This window comes from Actinia tenebrosa, unplaced genomic scaffold, assembly GCF_029948245.1.
Source record: "Actinia tenebrosa isolate PJP-AT-01 unplaced genomic scaffold, QUT_ActTen_1.0 PGA_scaffold17__23_contigs__length_9995812, whole genome shotgun sequence".
Taxonomy (NCBI): Eukaryota; Metazoa; Cnidaria; class Anthozoa; order Actiniaria; family Actiniidae; genus Actinia; species Actinia tenebrosa.
The window spans coordinates 8,234,114-8,249,891 of NW_028292577.1; the positions used below are offsets into that span (position 1 = coordinate 8,234,114).

General features: G+C 36.7%; 2 protein-coding genes across 2 annotated transcripts; both read right to left on the reverse strand.

Annotated features, from left to right (window-relative positions):
* Window positions 1-844: 844 nt before the first annotated feature.
* Window positions 845-4,008, reverse strand: LOC116291177 (matrilysin). Its single transcript, XM_031698305.2, is given in 10 exon segments — window positions 845-947; window positions 1,470-1,574; window positions 2,401-2,436; window positions 2,820-2,985; window positions 2,987-3,013; window positions 3,015-3,132; window positions 3,246-3,298; window positions 3,300-3,426; window positions 3,642-3,835; window positions 3,917-4,008. Coding segments are annotated over 10 exon segments (906 nt in total). The 5' UTR covers window positions 3,995-4,008; the 3' UTR covers window positions 845-945.
* A 3,057-nt stretch (window positions 4,009-7,065) lies between these two features.
* On the reverse strand, window positions 7,066-11,294 carry LOC116291175 (limbic system-associated membrane protein-like). The gene is made up of 6 exons (XM_089031570.1): window positions 11,232-11,294; window positions 10,229-10,558; window positions 8,953-9,204; window positions 8,129-8,389; window positions 7,630-7,884; window positions 7,066-7,293 (listed from the first exon to the last, which is right to left on the reverse strand). The coding sequence occupies exons 2-6, from the start codon at window positions 10,374-10,376 to the stop codon at window positions 7,172-7,174; spliced, it is 1,038 nt and encodes a 345-aa protein (XP_088887696.1). The 5' UTR covers window positions 10,377-10,558; window positions 11,232-11,294; the 3' UTR covers window positions 7,066-7,171.
* Window positions 11,295-15,778: the final 4,484 nt, after the last annotated feature.

Here is a 15,778-nt window from a genome sequence, read left to right on the forward strand (position 1 = left end):
TTTCATGTGGCTGCACTTCAAGAATAAAGTGAAGGCATTTAACCCGTGAAATAAAAAATACTTGTCAACGTGTAATAGCTTGTAATAGTCAAATAGACACAAGAGAAAACAACGGAATTAGGGTCTACTAAATGTGTATTGGTATATTATGTATTTCACAGGTTTAGTGACTTCACTCTATGACAGTAAAATTGTTTTGCATCGTTCTGCTCTTGCTGGGCAGGTAAAGACATCAAACAGAGAGCTTCATAACATTCGATTCAACAGCAAAAGTCTTAATACCAATTGAGATCAAATGGTACGGCTTCAAAACAGCCTAAGCAATGATACCTTCACAAAGCAAAACCTCCAGCTATGTTGTAATCCTTAGCGCACCATATTTTACTGCTAACCCGTGTCAAAAGCTTTCAAATTTAAATAAAAATTCAACCCCTTGAGATAACAATCTTAATTATTATGGATTGTTCTGCATAATAGATCGAGTGTTAGAGTGCACGCCATATATCCACGAAACAATTTTTAGCCATGTAGCGCTTGAAAGTATTTAATTATCAACTATTTAGTTGTAAAATAGTTGTGAACTATTTCGCGCTTCTCTTTCACGATAATCCCGATAGGAGGGCAGAGGCCTATACGCCATTTCGAGTGGGAAAAACTGGGTCGAGTTGGTATTGCAGTGCATTGTGGGGCTGTTCTAGGGGACATATTTCCAAGATGGCGTCTATTTTGTTCCCTAAAACAGTCCCACAATGCAATGCAAAGTCAACTCGACCCAGTTTTTTTCGTGATGATTCAAGAGTTTTCAGTGATGATCTGGTTGGTTTCAGAAGACAATTAACGTGTATTTGTTTTATTCAAACTTTATTTTGAATAATATGTGGTATAACTTACAAATTGTCATAATAATGTTATTTGAAGATAATCAGTTGTCTGAGGCTTGTTGAATTCTGAAATTTTAAAAGAATAGGTATAAGAGAAATTGTACAGATATGGGAATGGTTATGATTATGGTTATCGTAACAGGATCACAGATATAGTATTTTATGTAATAGTTTGGGTATGGGTATGGGTATGGGTATGGGTATGGGTATGGGTATGGGTATGGGTATGGGTAGGTATGGGTATTGGTATGGGTATGGGTATGGGTATGGGTATGGGTATGGGTATTGGTATGGGTATGGGTATAGGTATGGGTATAGGTATGGGTATTGGTATGGGTATGGGTATGGGTATGGGTATGGGTATATGTATGGGTATGGGTATGGGTGTGGATGTGGGCGTGGGCGTGGGGTGGGGTGTGGGTGTGGGTGTGGGTGTGGGTATGGATATGGGTATGGGCATGGGCATGGGTATGGGTATGGGTATGGGTATGGGTATGGGTATGGGTATGGGTATGGGTATTGATATGGGTATAGGTATGGGTATGGGTATAGTCCAGTATACATAGATTTGGTACAGTCTTATCTTACACGAGCAGGTCCCACAGGTCTTCTTGCAGTTGGCATCGACATACGAGTTTCTTCCGCAGTACGATTTCCAGTTGCGACAGTTTTGGTTCTTATCTACACAATTACCTGTTTGCAAAAATATATTTATTACATCGAACGGTTTTGTTGTTGCTAACCAACTCCGTAATTAAAACATTGGTAACTCAAGTAATTTCTCCCTTTTACTGCGCTTTTCAATATTCTGAGAGCTCAAACATTTCAATAGTCTCCCCCACAGCCGCCTTCAGTGTCGTCACGCAACGCTACTGAAAGCGGCTGTGGGGGAGTCTAACATTTCAACAGCTAGTTGTGAAATAGGTTTTCACTCCTGCCAGTCAAGAACATAAAAGGTACCGACTGATTAGGTTTGATTGACAGCAGCGATAAACTAAATTTCAGCGTACAGCTCGAATGATCATGAACCCTGAAGCAACGCCACGGTTGAAACAAACTAGTATCCTTTATTAAACAGTGTCAGGACGTTCATGGGCAAAACATCCCATCGCCAGATTTTTTAAATTTTACTGGGACTTGAAAGTTAGGTATTACAAATTACTTTAAAAAGTAACTAAATAAAAAAGGGGACGACCCTTTGTTTTTGGGTTATGAAAGTAAATGAAAAACTTGTTTTTGACATATTTCGATCATCAAAATGTATATAACTATATACGCGAGCGAACAACGCCCATAAACGTCCTCAAACACACGAGTTTCATAATAAAGACTAGTTAGTAGTAAAGTACATTAAGTTAAGCTAAGTTAAGTTAAGTATTTTCCAATAAAGGTAAAAGTGACATGAACCGTGTTTTCGTGATAAATTCAGTAAAAAGTAGAACGGAAAATAAATTCAAAATTTCATAAAGTGCACAAAAACACAAAATACTTTAGAACATGAGCGAACGGTTCAACTAACCTCCACTTCCGCCTCCTGTACTGCCTCCAGCCTTTCCTATAGTATTTGAGAAAGAAAACACAAATAAAATTATTTTTTATGCTTGCTTGCTTTTCCAACGCTGAGCAAAAAAACCTACTTAAAGAAATGAACTGTGATGTAAAAGACATTAAAAAATAGCCCAAGATTGGTTTTACAATGCAGCGACTTTCAAGACTAATGGTAACTCAAAAATATTGAGTAAGGAAAAATTGTTGCGTTACGTTTCAAACAGCTGCAAATATTGTTGCGCGTTGAAACTTCGCGTCACGCAAGGTGTGGGCCGCACGGGTTATCATATATCATTAATAAAAATATATATTATTCGATCGTCCAATCAGAAAGAGAATACACATGCAGTAGTTACAAAATTATACAAAGTAGTGATAATGAAGGGCTACCGTAGTGAGCTTGGATTCCATTGATGTCATCTTGTTGGAGTCTAAAGTTTGGTACGTATCCAGTATAGTAAGGGTACATAACAGCATTCCTAACGTCACTGTGTTCTAAGCCAAGGGCGTGGCCGAACTCGTGAGTCGCCACCCACAAGAGATTGGTTCCGCTTGACTGTTCCGTCGGTGTATCTTTCGTCCTCAGTCGAAGTGAGCGCGTCCATCACTGGGGAAGAAGGCGTGGGCCAAAACTTTGCCAGGTCCATCGAAGGGGTAGGCACATGTTCTCTCAGAACTTCCACCGTGGGTTTTGGGTCCAAAGCTGTTGAGAAATGAATCATTGTCTTAAATGGAACGAAGTTTTAAGTTGTGACTACAGAATAAATCCAAATAATAATTTTGCAATCATGATCACAAAGTAAATCCCAATAATACCTGATTTTGAGGTCAGCCGAGGATGCGCTTGAGGCCCTTGAGAAGCTTAGTCCCAGAAACATCAGCCCAGTATTTCAGAGCTTTTGCAAAGATTCTGTCCTGTTCACCAGACGATAAGTCACGTCCGTACTCGACGAAGTATGTCAGATGTTTCTTGCCCCATTTGGAGCCCAACTTGTATCTAAACCAAACACCGAGAAAATGGAACTGAAATATCAATACTTACGATATATAGATACGATAGAGACAAGAAAGACGAGAAAATGTACGTAGGTCGATGTTTGGAAACCACAGGGAACCCATGTGTGTGCCCCAGCTAAAGAAAGCCTAACCAACTCTTAAATGGCATCGTGCTCTTATTTAGATAACTGAGGAGACTGAGTCGTAATGATCTACCTTCTGATACGACTTCCACTGTCGTCCACATCAGGCATTCCACATCGAGGTTTCTTCATCTGGCGAACGGTGGCCTCATCGATTTCACCAGTTTCTGGAAGACCAGCGAACCTCTGGAAATTTCGAACGGCTGTCTCGACGTCATGGTTACCGGAACGAGATGGTGAGATGTAGTGGAACTGATTGAGGTATTTCTGTTGGAGTGTAGAAGAAAATGAAGTTAACAACTTTAGGGTTTTCTTCAGAATTCAACATGAAAATAGATCAACACTTACCACTGCCATGGTTTCATCATCTTCAGCGAGAGTAACAGCCACACAGGCGAGCAATCCCAACAGTATCAGAGACTTCATAGTTGTTTGGTACTCTAGAGATTCTAGTGTGAGGATCAGAGGTTTCTGGGTCTGTTTTATAGTGTTTTGAGTGTATTACCTTCACATGCTGGGTCAACACAGATTGTGAAGATCTGGTCGGCTGGGTTTGGTCAGACTTGAAGTTTATTGATTTAACAAGAAAAGAGATTTGTGTTCAGAGAACAAGTGTTCTAACATAGCTTATTAAAAACGTTCTCGAGGTGATAACAGGCTCTGAGATTTTCACAATAAAGAAAAAGGGGGAGAACAATAATCTTATAAAAGACTTTGAATGACAAGTCGGAATAATATAGTAAGTTCATAGTAACATATCGAGACAAATAAAGAAGGTCATCAAAATGAATGAACCTTAACATACCATTCAGTTCTAAAAGCTTAAAAGCGGGTTGCGAGTACAGAATGATAAGCTCAATCTTATCAGATTATCAAGTTAAATGAACATAGCCATCTGAATAAACTTTCTCTGAAAATACCATCTCTAAAAGCTTAAATCTGAATCATTTATAATGCTTGTAAATTACATATATTCAAAATAAAAAGATATAACTAGCTAAAAACTAGTGTGAGCTGCGTCGGTGTTTCTAATGAAACAGTAATGAACTGCATGACAACAGAGACAAGAGGATTTGAATTAAAATTGAGCCATTCTTTTTTCAGGTGTAGCCTCGTCAGCTGCAATAAAGCTTGGGTATGACTGCGTAGCAGTGGAGAAGGACGAGGAAAAAGTCCGGGATATAAGAAGAAGACTGACGGAAGATTGCATAAAATATGCAGAGGAAGATGATGATGGTGATGATGACAATGACGATGACAATGCCACAAATGAAGTTTAGATAGAAAGCAAACCGATAAAATAATGGTTTATGATTGTGATTTTTCATACGATACACTAGTACTATAGCTATTCCAACAGTATTTTGCTACTTAACAGGAAAATTATAAAAAAATATCAGAATGCCTAGGCCAGTAAATGATTAAGTTTTGGAGGGAAATTGCCATTTTTTGAATCAACGCTTGGCACAGTGCTTAGTCTGAATGTATTTGTTAAGGTGACTCGACTGGGTAATGATTTTGCCGCACCGTCGATGTTTGATTGTAAAACGAAAGACCTTGACCTGGAATTTACGATCAAATAAACACTGGTTTATAAAAATGTATTTTTCCAAACAATGCGATTTAAGAAAATCGCCTGGTCGTCACTAAGTTATTGGTAGCTCGGGTCATGTTGGTTTAAATGCGAAAAGAAACTTTCATATTTATCTAGTCTTGCTATGAATTTTTATTTAATATTGATAATATTGCCGCAACGCATTTCACAATCCAACATCGACAGTGCGGCAAAATCTTTAGCCAGTCGAGTCACCTTAACATGTATGTGTTGTTCTAGGATCATGGTAAAAATGAATAAATCATTTTGTGAGAAACTATCATGTCTAATAAGAGTTTGATTGATTCGGTTGTGTCTGCCTCAGAAATTTCCGAGGCAGAGTTTGATTGATTCGGTTGTGACTGCCTCAGAAATTTCCGAGGCAGAGTTTGATTGATTTGGTTGTGACTGCCTCAGAAATTTCTGGGGCAGAGTTTGATTGATTCGGTCGTGACTGCCTCAGAAATTTCTGGGGCAGAGTTTGATTGATTTGGTTGTGACTGCCTCAGAAATTTCTGGGGCAGAGCCGTTTGATTGATTCAATAGGTAATGAACCTGATTTTAATTACAACGATCGTATTAGCAAATCTATGATGATTCGGCCGGTTTTCGCTACCATACCTAAAATATTATCATAGCAAATTATCTATGGAAATTGTAATATTTGCTACTTTCCAAAATTGGCAAAATCACGAAAATTAATGAACTTCTTCTTAGACTTTTGCTGCGAATTCAAAAAATAGCAATTATCGAAATATTACTTAGGATATTCCCAAAATATTCAAACTTTAGAATGTTCTAGACTGCTCTGGAACGTGTTTTAATATCTATAAACCTAGACGTACTCCTAGATCGTCATCAAGTAACAATTTAGCCATTACTAGTTATAATTTACGATCTTATGGTTATAGAGCATTTTATTATGCTGCTCCTTATTTATGGAATTCTCTGCCTCATGATATCAAGACTGCTGGCTCAGTTTCCAGTTTTAAGTCTTTAATTAAGACTTACGCACCTTTTTAAGGAAGCGTTTGCTTAAGTATAATTATATAGCCAATGTATATATATATATACAATTTATACTTAGATAGACTATTTTTAAATATACTTATAAGATAGATATTTATTTAATTCAATACGTTAGTGATACATAATTGTAAATTTTTATTCATTTATTTTTTATAATTGTTAAGCACTATTGGGCTTTTTATGTAAATAGGGCAATATAAATAAGTGAAGTTATTATTATTATCATCATCATCATCATCATCATTATTATTATTATTATTATTATTATTATTATTATTATTATTATTATTATGTAGCTTCAGTTGTCAACACCTAACCAAACTGGGCTTGCCTAACTCTTCTTGTGAATATATTGGCTTTCTTCCGGGCCATTTGACACAAGCGCTTGTTTATTGGTTTCGATTCTTGGGTAGGGTCACGTGTTGACCTTGTTGCATTCTAGCTACTCGATTGCAATAGACCCTTTGCATGTGACATCATGTATCAAAGGTGTGATAGTCTTCGGTTGGTTATGTCTCGATTTATTTGTTTTATCTTGACTCTATACTACATGTATTGATCAGTAAGCGAACTGATATATATCTGGCGTACATGTGTATATATATACGATTACAATCATGTGATTAACTATAACGTAACTAGTTAAACAAAGATGCATTGTCACACAATATCATATAATGTTACAAAAGGATCTCAATTTGGAGGACAAAACAAAAGAAGAGGCTGCAAGAGGCCTATTTTATAAGTATTCCTTTGTTTTCAAAAATCATTTCCACTCCACCATATGTAACAAAAGGCAACTACTCTGACCAGCTAAATAATACTATGATAACATAATCTTTCTATATAGATACCATGAATAAGTTCCAGAAAACTATTAGATTCATTTATACTGAAATAGTCGATTATGCTGATGCTTGTGCTAAGATTTTCTTTTGTGAAGTGAGCAACATCATACAATCCATCCATCCTTCTATCCATCAGTTGCTCAATACACATGCAATCCAGGCTATTGCAGACAAAAAATAAATGATGACCACTTTGATCACATAGTAAACATACCTTTTTTTCTTGCAAAATGAAACGGATTTGCGTTGAAAAGCTAAAAAATTAAAATAATTGATATGACAAAAAAATATATAGTCAACCATATAACCCCCTGACAGCCCTTGAAACGCCAACCAATCATCAACCATATAAATAAGAAATCAAGCAATCTAGAAAAATAATGAAATCAATAAAGCAAGCAGGCAAGCAGGCAAGCAGGCAAGCAGGCAAGCAGGCAAGCAGGCAAGCAGGCAAGCAGGCAAGCAGGCAAGCAGGCAAGCAGGCAAGCAGGCAAGCAGGCAAGCAGGCAAGCAGGCAAGCAGGCAAGCAGGCAAGCAGGCAAGCAGGCAAGCAGGCAAGCAGGCAAGCAGGCAAGCAGGCAAAATCATACCTTTTACTGTTATTGAAGGACTTTTGACGTTTGCAACAACATTCGATGCCACACAGTAGTACTGTGATATACTATTTTTACAGTCTTCATTTTGTACGAGTAACGTTCCATTTGCAGCTTCAACGGTTGTATTTCTTATTTCGTCATACCAAATAGTATTTGGTCTTGGGGTCCCTGTGGCTTTGCATTGCAGTGTAATGCTATCGTTCCTCATTGTAATTCGATTGTCTGGATGATCTACTATAGTTGGTGATTCTGTGAATAGCGTATTTATAGATATTATTAGTTATAAGTTTATATATTTAGGTATAAGTTACATTGAAATACTGCAATTTTTCTACTTTTCAATTCATTAGAGTGAAATCTGCTGCATAAATAACTAATAAATAAAAATAAATTGATGATCCTAAATGAAATTAAAGTTACAGCACGAAAAGTAATGCTTATTAATTGATAACATTATAACCATTTTGAACTTTTTTATTAGGATTTAACTTACGATAGATCGGTATTTTGAGGTATTTTGCCTTTTCTTGCCCATATTTGTTCTTTGCAATACAGCTGACAGTAAGATACGTTCCATTACTTGGTGTAGTAATTGTGACATTACCATTAGACGAATTTACCATTGTTAAATTTCCTTGTTTGATGGAGTAATTTGCTGGCGGAGAAGCGTCTGCATTACAGAATACTTCAAATGTTTTATTTGCTGTTGCAAATTTCATATCCGATGTCAGCTTTGTATTTATTGGTTGATATTCTGCATAGTAATAATGACAAGATAGCACACGTCACATGAGATCGGAAAGAAATTCTCAGGTTTCGACGCTAAGACCATTCGAGTGTTCAACCACCTGCCATGCTAAGCAAGTAAGCCTATATAAAAATGTTGATCTAAATAGCAGAAGGTACATACAGGTCTCTTCTGTTTACTCTACCTTCCTCCCTGTTTAGCAAACTGATGTCTTTGCTATCTGATCATTAGCCAGCCGTACCTGATTTATTGGCTGGAAACAGTCAGCCAATCATCGATAGCGTGCAAGGCTGCATAAAAAGGATACCTGCAGCGTTTTTCTTTTGCAGATAATAAATTTATCTTTTATAATTTAACTTAAGGTGAAAAAAGACATTTCAAAAACGGTTTGTTTTCATTCGTCGGCCAGTTAGTTACCTTCATTTCCATTTTTACTTTTTTCTTTTTCTATTTTTTTTTTTTATTGTTCAAAATATAGATGATAATATCCAACAAATCCCTCTCTTCCCCCCTTTACGATGACACACAACATATCATGAGTGATAGCATTTTGCTATAAAGTCGCATACCTGTTACTTTAACAGACGTACAATTAGTCTCCTCCCCAAAACCGTTTGACACATGACAGCAGTACTTTCCTCCTGATGCTTTACCAGTAATGCTGAATGACGTCACACTGGAATTAGCTATTGCTCTGTTCATATCCTTGCGTATCCATGTATAATTGGGTGCTGGATGTCCAGAGGCATTACATCTTAATGTTATTGAATCTCCTTGTTTTCCATAAAGGTGCGAGGTCAGATAGTTGATACGAGGCAAAGCTACACATAGAAATAGAGAGAGAATAAATGTGAGATTTTGCCCTTGCTGGTTGAGAGTAACAGTCAGGATTGGCAAAGTTGGTGACAATTTTTCATCAAGCCAGGTTCCGAATGCGCCATACATACCAATGCAAGAAACGAGGCCAAATTGATTAAAGCAAGTTCGACTACATACGTTTATCTTTTTTTTTTTTTTTTTTTTTTTTTGCCGAGCTTTCGGAAATGTTTACTGCCGTCCATTTTGAACGTAATGATAAAACTGATGAGTAGGATTCGGTGTCGTACGTGAGTAGGGTTGGTTCTCTCCTGTGGTTTGAGGGTTTTTCCTCCGGATTTGCGATTTTTCCTCCCTCCACAAAAATAAACTTCTAAATTCGAATTCAATTCATTGGCTGCTTTATCAATAGACCTCTTCGGCTTTGACGTAATGTTTTCCCATTTCAGACCACGTGTCATTCCCTAGAGTATCATTAATTATTTGTTTAAGGTTTGTGCTCGGTTGCACATGAGAAGACACATGAATATGGATACAGCTCAAACAAAGAATCTTATTCTCAAGGAAAACATTACCCCAAGCCCCATAGGTCTATTGCTTACTATCAATCACGTGACTTTTTGGAGTTGACTGAGGGGCAAACAAGCGGTTGACTGAGGGGAAACTAGCGGATGTTAAGTCAAAACATGTCAAAATAAGTCTTCAAACTATTGTATTTGACTATTTTCACGATATCAAACCAGAAAACAAGAGATCAAAACAACCTCCAAGATTCTACAAGCCATCAACAACGCAGCTATTACCGGAAGTGACGTCTATTGATAGCAACCTATTGGGTGGCAAAACCAGTTAGGCATTACGCAGCTTACCTAGGATTTTTAACAATATTGCATTAGACGACTCACAGATTATTCAGTCCGTATGCAATGTAGGAGAAGTGTTATTACTTTGATGTTTTTGATGTCAATTTAATTGAATTGGATTGAAGTATTTAGTTATTCCATACAGAGGTATGGGTGCGTTACTCACCATATATGAAGAGCATCGTGCATGCCTTTTCTGATGGTTCACCAATACACATAACCTCACAGCAATATGATCCACTTTTTTCTTTTTCAACATCAGGGATGATAATTGTTACATTCGATCCACCGATAACAGAGAAATGAGCATCCATATCATTCTTTGTTAAAATATATTTGTGTGTAGCTGGGATTCGTTGGGCTATCTGTCTATTGTCGTAAATAAGTGTAGATACAACAAATTTCTGGTTGCAATCGTAATGCCAGGTGATGTGAACCGTAGATCCAACATGTCCAAACTTTTGGTTCGAAGGTTTTGAAATCCACTTTAACCCATCTGTTGGACACAATATTTAATATCAACGGAAAATTACTTTTCAAATTTACATTTCTAACTTCATTATAAACCCATTTAAAACATCAACATATCGTACATACTAGATTTTAATTATTTTTAGGAAACAATATTTTCAAACTAATACAAGGGAGTCTTTTACAAGCATACGTATGCTGTTTTCACATGGTGGAGTTTGCAAGATCGAGAACCACGCACATACGTGCAATGAATTGGGAAAGGTTGGGGATTATAACAAAAGGCCAGAGGTGAGCAACTGCAGGCTATGGGGAGTACAGAGCAGAAAGAATAATCAATTGATTGATCACCACGTCTATCCATAAATGTAGCAGGCAAGTGGTAATAACCGTATGGGATTTGGTATTTATTTACGAAGAACTTGATAATTTATTTGGAATGGTGGGGGTGGGGGGTCGGGGGGATAGAAATCAAAACGAAATTACCATGCCAACATCACCCCACATCGAGCGCTTTTTTGGTATGTTTGTTTGGTGGTGGTTGTTGTTGTCGTTGTTGTTGTTGTTGTTGTTTGTTATAATCCACTATGTCACTGCCCTTGCAACTTTCAACACCAAAATAGGTAAAGAGAGAAAGGAGTATAGTGCATAACGTGCCGAAATAAAATAATAACAGCTATGTTATTTCTTAATCATACCTGACAAGTTAATACTGAATTGAAAGCCGATGCAAATGATTAAAATAAGATTGAAGCTCAGTAGAAAACAGTTCATCTTTTACCTAAGTAAAAAACATAAACCACTATTTAAAAAAGAGGTGATAAAGGTTATGTTGCATGATTATGATGACAACGATTATAGCGCTCTCTTCCATATAGATATGTTCAAGGGCTTTTACAATACTTTATGAATGAGAGATGGTTAGTATGAGATGTAGGCACTGAGGGTGATCACTGCCAGGGTTCAGTTTACGTCCTCAGTGGTTCTTTTTGTGTCCCTCTGATATTGGTTGGTAATGATGAAGTGTGGAGAGAAGGGACCGCCATTTAAAGTGGTCATCCGAGCCACTTGAAGGTCTAGCCGTTTGCAGATGTTGCATGTTGCATGTTGCATGTTGCATGTTGCATGACAACAAAAAGTAATCTTTTTTTTGCTTTAAACAACTAGTTGCAGCAAATTATGAGGATGAAAAAATAATAAGTATAGTTTAATGAATGAGCAGGAGTGTTTTATCGGATTTAAAACCTGATAAAAACACGATTTGCGAGTTTATTGAATGACTTTAAAAAATCATGAATAATTAATGACTATTTAGGGTCCTTATTCGTGCCATACTCTTGTACTCTTTTGCTGCTTGGGTACGGGCATCCATAGTTTAAAGTCAGCTGTGGCTTTTCTGTAAAACTAAGAAAACCAAACCAGCTTGGCGAAAATACCGCAGACTTCAGAGAAATTTAAAAAAAGGCTTTTGACTTTTTTATTTTAACTCATGCCGTCAAAGTCTTGAAATTTGAATCAATGAGCAAGTAGTCCATTGACACTTTCAAGTACCATTATTAAAGAATTCGAAAAGGTCAGATTTAGTCTAAATTAATTTCTCCTTTGGATATATCGTCTTCCCTGGTTAATATTTGGATGTCAACAGCTAGCCCCAAAATCCCTTTTTCTGCTAGAAGAGCGCTTACTACATACATGAAAGAGTACTAGGAACTAGCAAATATATATCATTTTCTCCCATCCTGACATTTTTAATTATAATTTAGCATGTATATCAATATGTTATAATAACAAGACAAAGGAGGACATGGATTCAAAGATAATTTAAATGACAGTGATTCTGAGTTATCTTTTAAATCCCAATCCATTTCTTTTTTCAATATATATTTCTTAGCAACCATGCGGAAGCAATCGGTAAAATACTCATCGTTTTAAAGCTTACATCTAAAATTATTTGTATCTCTTTTTTCAAAAATATGTGTGAAAAGGCTATTTCAATTTAGGCGAATTTCAAACTAGTTAGATAAAATATGTAATTTCAATAACTGCGCAAATTTAAATTTGATATCTACTTACAGAAAATAGCGAACAATAATTAGATTGGAAGCAAAAGAAGATCGCCTTTCTTCATTCTTATCGGCTGTACCAGGGGAAGTACCAGCTTATAGAGAGAAAATGTAAATTCCACTATTTTTATCATTCTCGCTATAGCCAATGTGAAGCGCTTGTAAAGGATCATGGTCCGGGTACGTTTGTCCACTGCCCAAGGTACTTTGCGCGCGATATCCTGCCTTGCTTTGATTGGCTGATGCACATTTCGAATTTAGGCGCCATTTTGGTTCAGTTACATGGATTGTTCTTGGATAAATATGCTACTTTTTTGACATAATGCCAGAGTAAAATCGCTGAAATTCATACCATGTTCCAGAGCAAGATCGCTGAAAATCATACCCTGTTTCGGTATTGCGAAAATGGATATCCTGTTCCAGAGAGGAGAGAGCGTGATTTCATATACCCTGTCTCATAGCGAGCGCGATTTTATATACCCTGTTCCAGGGTAGAATCCCTGAAAACCATACCTTGTTGGCGGCATGTACCCGTATAGCGAATATAGGGGAGTACCCCCCGGGTACAAGATGATCAGGATCTGTAACACGCTACTCCAGCAGAGTACCAGATTCCTTAAAACGTTGGAGAACTGAGTATCTAACGGAATTACGAGGTGGTACACAGGCAACAACGACAGTTAAATTTATGTTAGATGATTAACAAATTAACGTTATATACTGGTTAAATCGAGGCAATACTATGTGTTCACCATATCGATTTTTTTTCCAAGCGGGAATGGAGGGCAATCAAATCTAACTGATTTGATGTCTTAATCACCCTGAGGCTTAGAAATTGACAGGTATAAGCTCTTTTAAGATTAAAATCATGGATTAAAATCATTAAAATGGATTAAAATCATGGAAAGAGAAAAAGAACGAAGAAAGAAAAACACCAAAAAATAGAAAATAAAAAGAAATGGAAAACTTTTCTAACCTGTAACACAGAGCTTCATATCTTCTTGTTTCTTTATTGTTGTTACATTAATAATCCTATCCTCAAGACCGAAACAGTACATTCCTTTTTTACTTCCTTCTAAACCCAAATTTGGAAGAAAAATAATAATCATTCAAAGCCTAAAGCTGCATACTGTAAAATCACTGAAGTTTTAGTTATGGTGGTGAACGCACAAGGTCGAAACTAAAGTTCGAAACAGTTTCTTCATGAAGTCTTAGTAATCTTCACATGTGCGGGAGGTGGTCGCTTTCGAAAACTTAAGATTATCGACCGCATTGTTTTGCACCTATTGTTTTGCGCATATTTTTCTGCGCATAGGAGTAGAATCATGAAACTTGCAAGCTTAGACATTTTCCTCTCGTATGCTAAGTAAAAATTCTATTCAAATCTAAATAACACTTTTTCTCTTCTTTGAGTAGAAAAATTGTGATTTTTGTAAAACTCGAAACGACGTTTTTGTTAAAGCGCTGAAACCTCTAGATAATCTATGACATGGATGAATAAGTGTCGTCGGGGCTAGAAGGGATACTTCACGGCGCACTCTTATCTGAATACTATATCAATGTTGAGGTGCATGTTGCGTCATAGCTGCCATCTTTCCTCATTATCTTCCCTTGCTAGATCAACTAAACTGACGCTTTTTCATTATTATATATATCAAGGGAGTCATATGGTTACACCGCAAGAATAATTTTTGTTTGAATGCCAAATGAATGCTTGAATGCCAAAAAAAATCTGAATTTTTGAGTATGATATGATATTCTTTGTGTCCTCTACTACTCTCTGGCTCAAGCTCCATTTTTTTCGCATTTGACTTCTACGAATGTTCGTCTAATTCATAGAGCTTTCTCTTATGACATGTTATGAAACACCGTGACTTCTGAATATATTCTTATACTTTCGCAAGCCCTCTGCGTATATCTATACTGGAGCGCGACGGACCTCTCTCGACTTTGTCGCTCGTTGGCCGCGCTCGATAAATTCCCGCTCGATAAACCCCTCGGGAGGCAAGAGAGGTCGGCAAGTCTACTGTATTAATGTTTTGAGCAAGCCTAATTATGCAATAATCATTAATAATAAGTCGAAGGAGTCGACGTTCGTTAAAGTTATTTTGTACTATATATATGTTTATTACCGCTTGGATGTTATTACCACGACCTATGGTCTTTGTAGAGCATAAAAAAGAACACATTTCCGGGTGATTTCATGAACATATAACTCAGGTATGAGAATCAGTTGATGGCGGGATAGAATCAAATCAGGATGCTTTGCGGCCAACCTGATTATTGGAATCAGAAAGCAGGAATTGTACAAGAGTTATTTGAGATTCCTGTTTCAGAAATCAGAAAACTGACTTTTCGGCACTGCCTAGGTATATTGCATAGGCGAAAATACAAGTTTGAAGGAGAGAATGCAGGATTTTGGATTTCCGTTTCCCGAATCAGAAATCGCATTTCTGTTTTCTGAATCACGAATCAGAAATCACAATCTTGCTGACATACGACAAAACACCACGTGTAGGGGAGGGGTGACCACTCGAAAATGCTCTTACTTCCGGTATCAATATCTGCGCTCTATCACCCCACCCCTAGTCCAATAGTTGTAGCTGTTGTTGACCTTCCGTTAAGATTACCAACCACGTGAAAAAGTTATACTTTTTGTTAGGATAACTCTCTTTAAAATACCTTTCCACGTCCCGTAAGAATCCTCCAGCATCGAGAATCTTTCTAATTTGTCTTGGACATTGAGGGAATCTATTAAGCTCATTTTTTGTCGTAATCACTGACAGAACAACTGAGATCTTTTTAGCTAAGTTTGAATTTATCAGTTTGGCACAATTTTAAAGTAATATACTACCCAGGGGATCACGGTTCAATAATTTGATAATAATAATAATTTTATTCTAGCGCATTACATAATATCTCAATGCTCTTACAATATAGAATAAATCAATAAATAGTGAATAAATGAATAAATATGTATATATACACTGCAATAATAATAATAAGAAGAAGAAGAAGAAGAAGAAGAAGATAAAATAAGAAGCTATCAAAATATAATTTTTAATTAACTATTAATATAGTTATTTATGCGTCAAATAGGAATGTCTTAAGTTTTCCTTTAAAAGATTTAGTGGATGGAGTGTTCGTTATGGATAGCGGCAGATCGTTCAATGTTTGTCTAA

Bases quoted from the DNA above. Each gene is read 5' to 3' on its own strand.
- LOC116291175 (XM_089031570.1), bottom strand. From the start codon at position 10,376: ATGGATGCTCATTTCTCTGTTATCGGTGGATCGAATGTAACAATTATC. The intron at 9,205-10,228 runs GTGAGTAACGCA...TTCTATGTGTAG, and splicing joins CACGATGCTCTTCATATATG to CTTTGCCTCGTATCAACTAT. The intron at 8,390-8,952 runs GTATGCGACTTT...ATTACTATGCAG, and splicing joins TACGTCTGTTAAAGTAACAG to AATATCAACCAATAAATACA.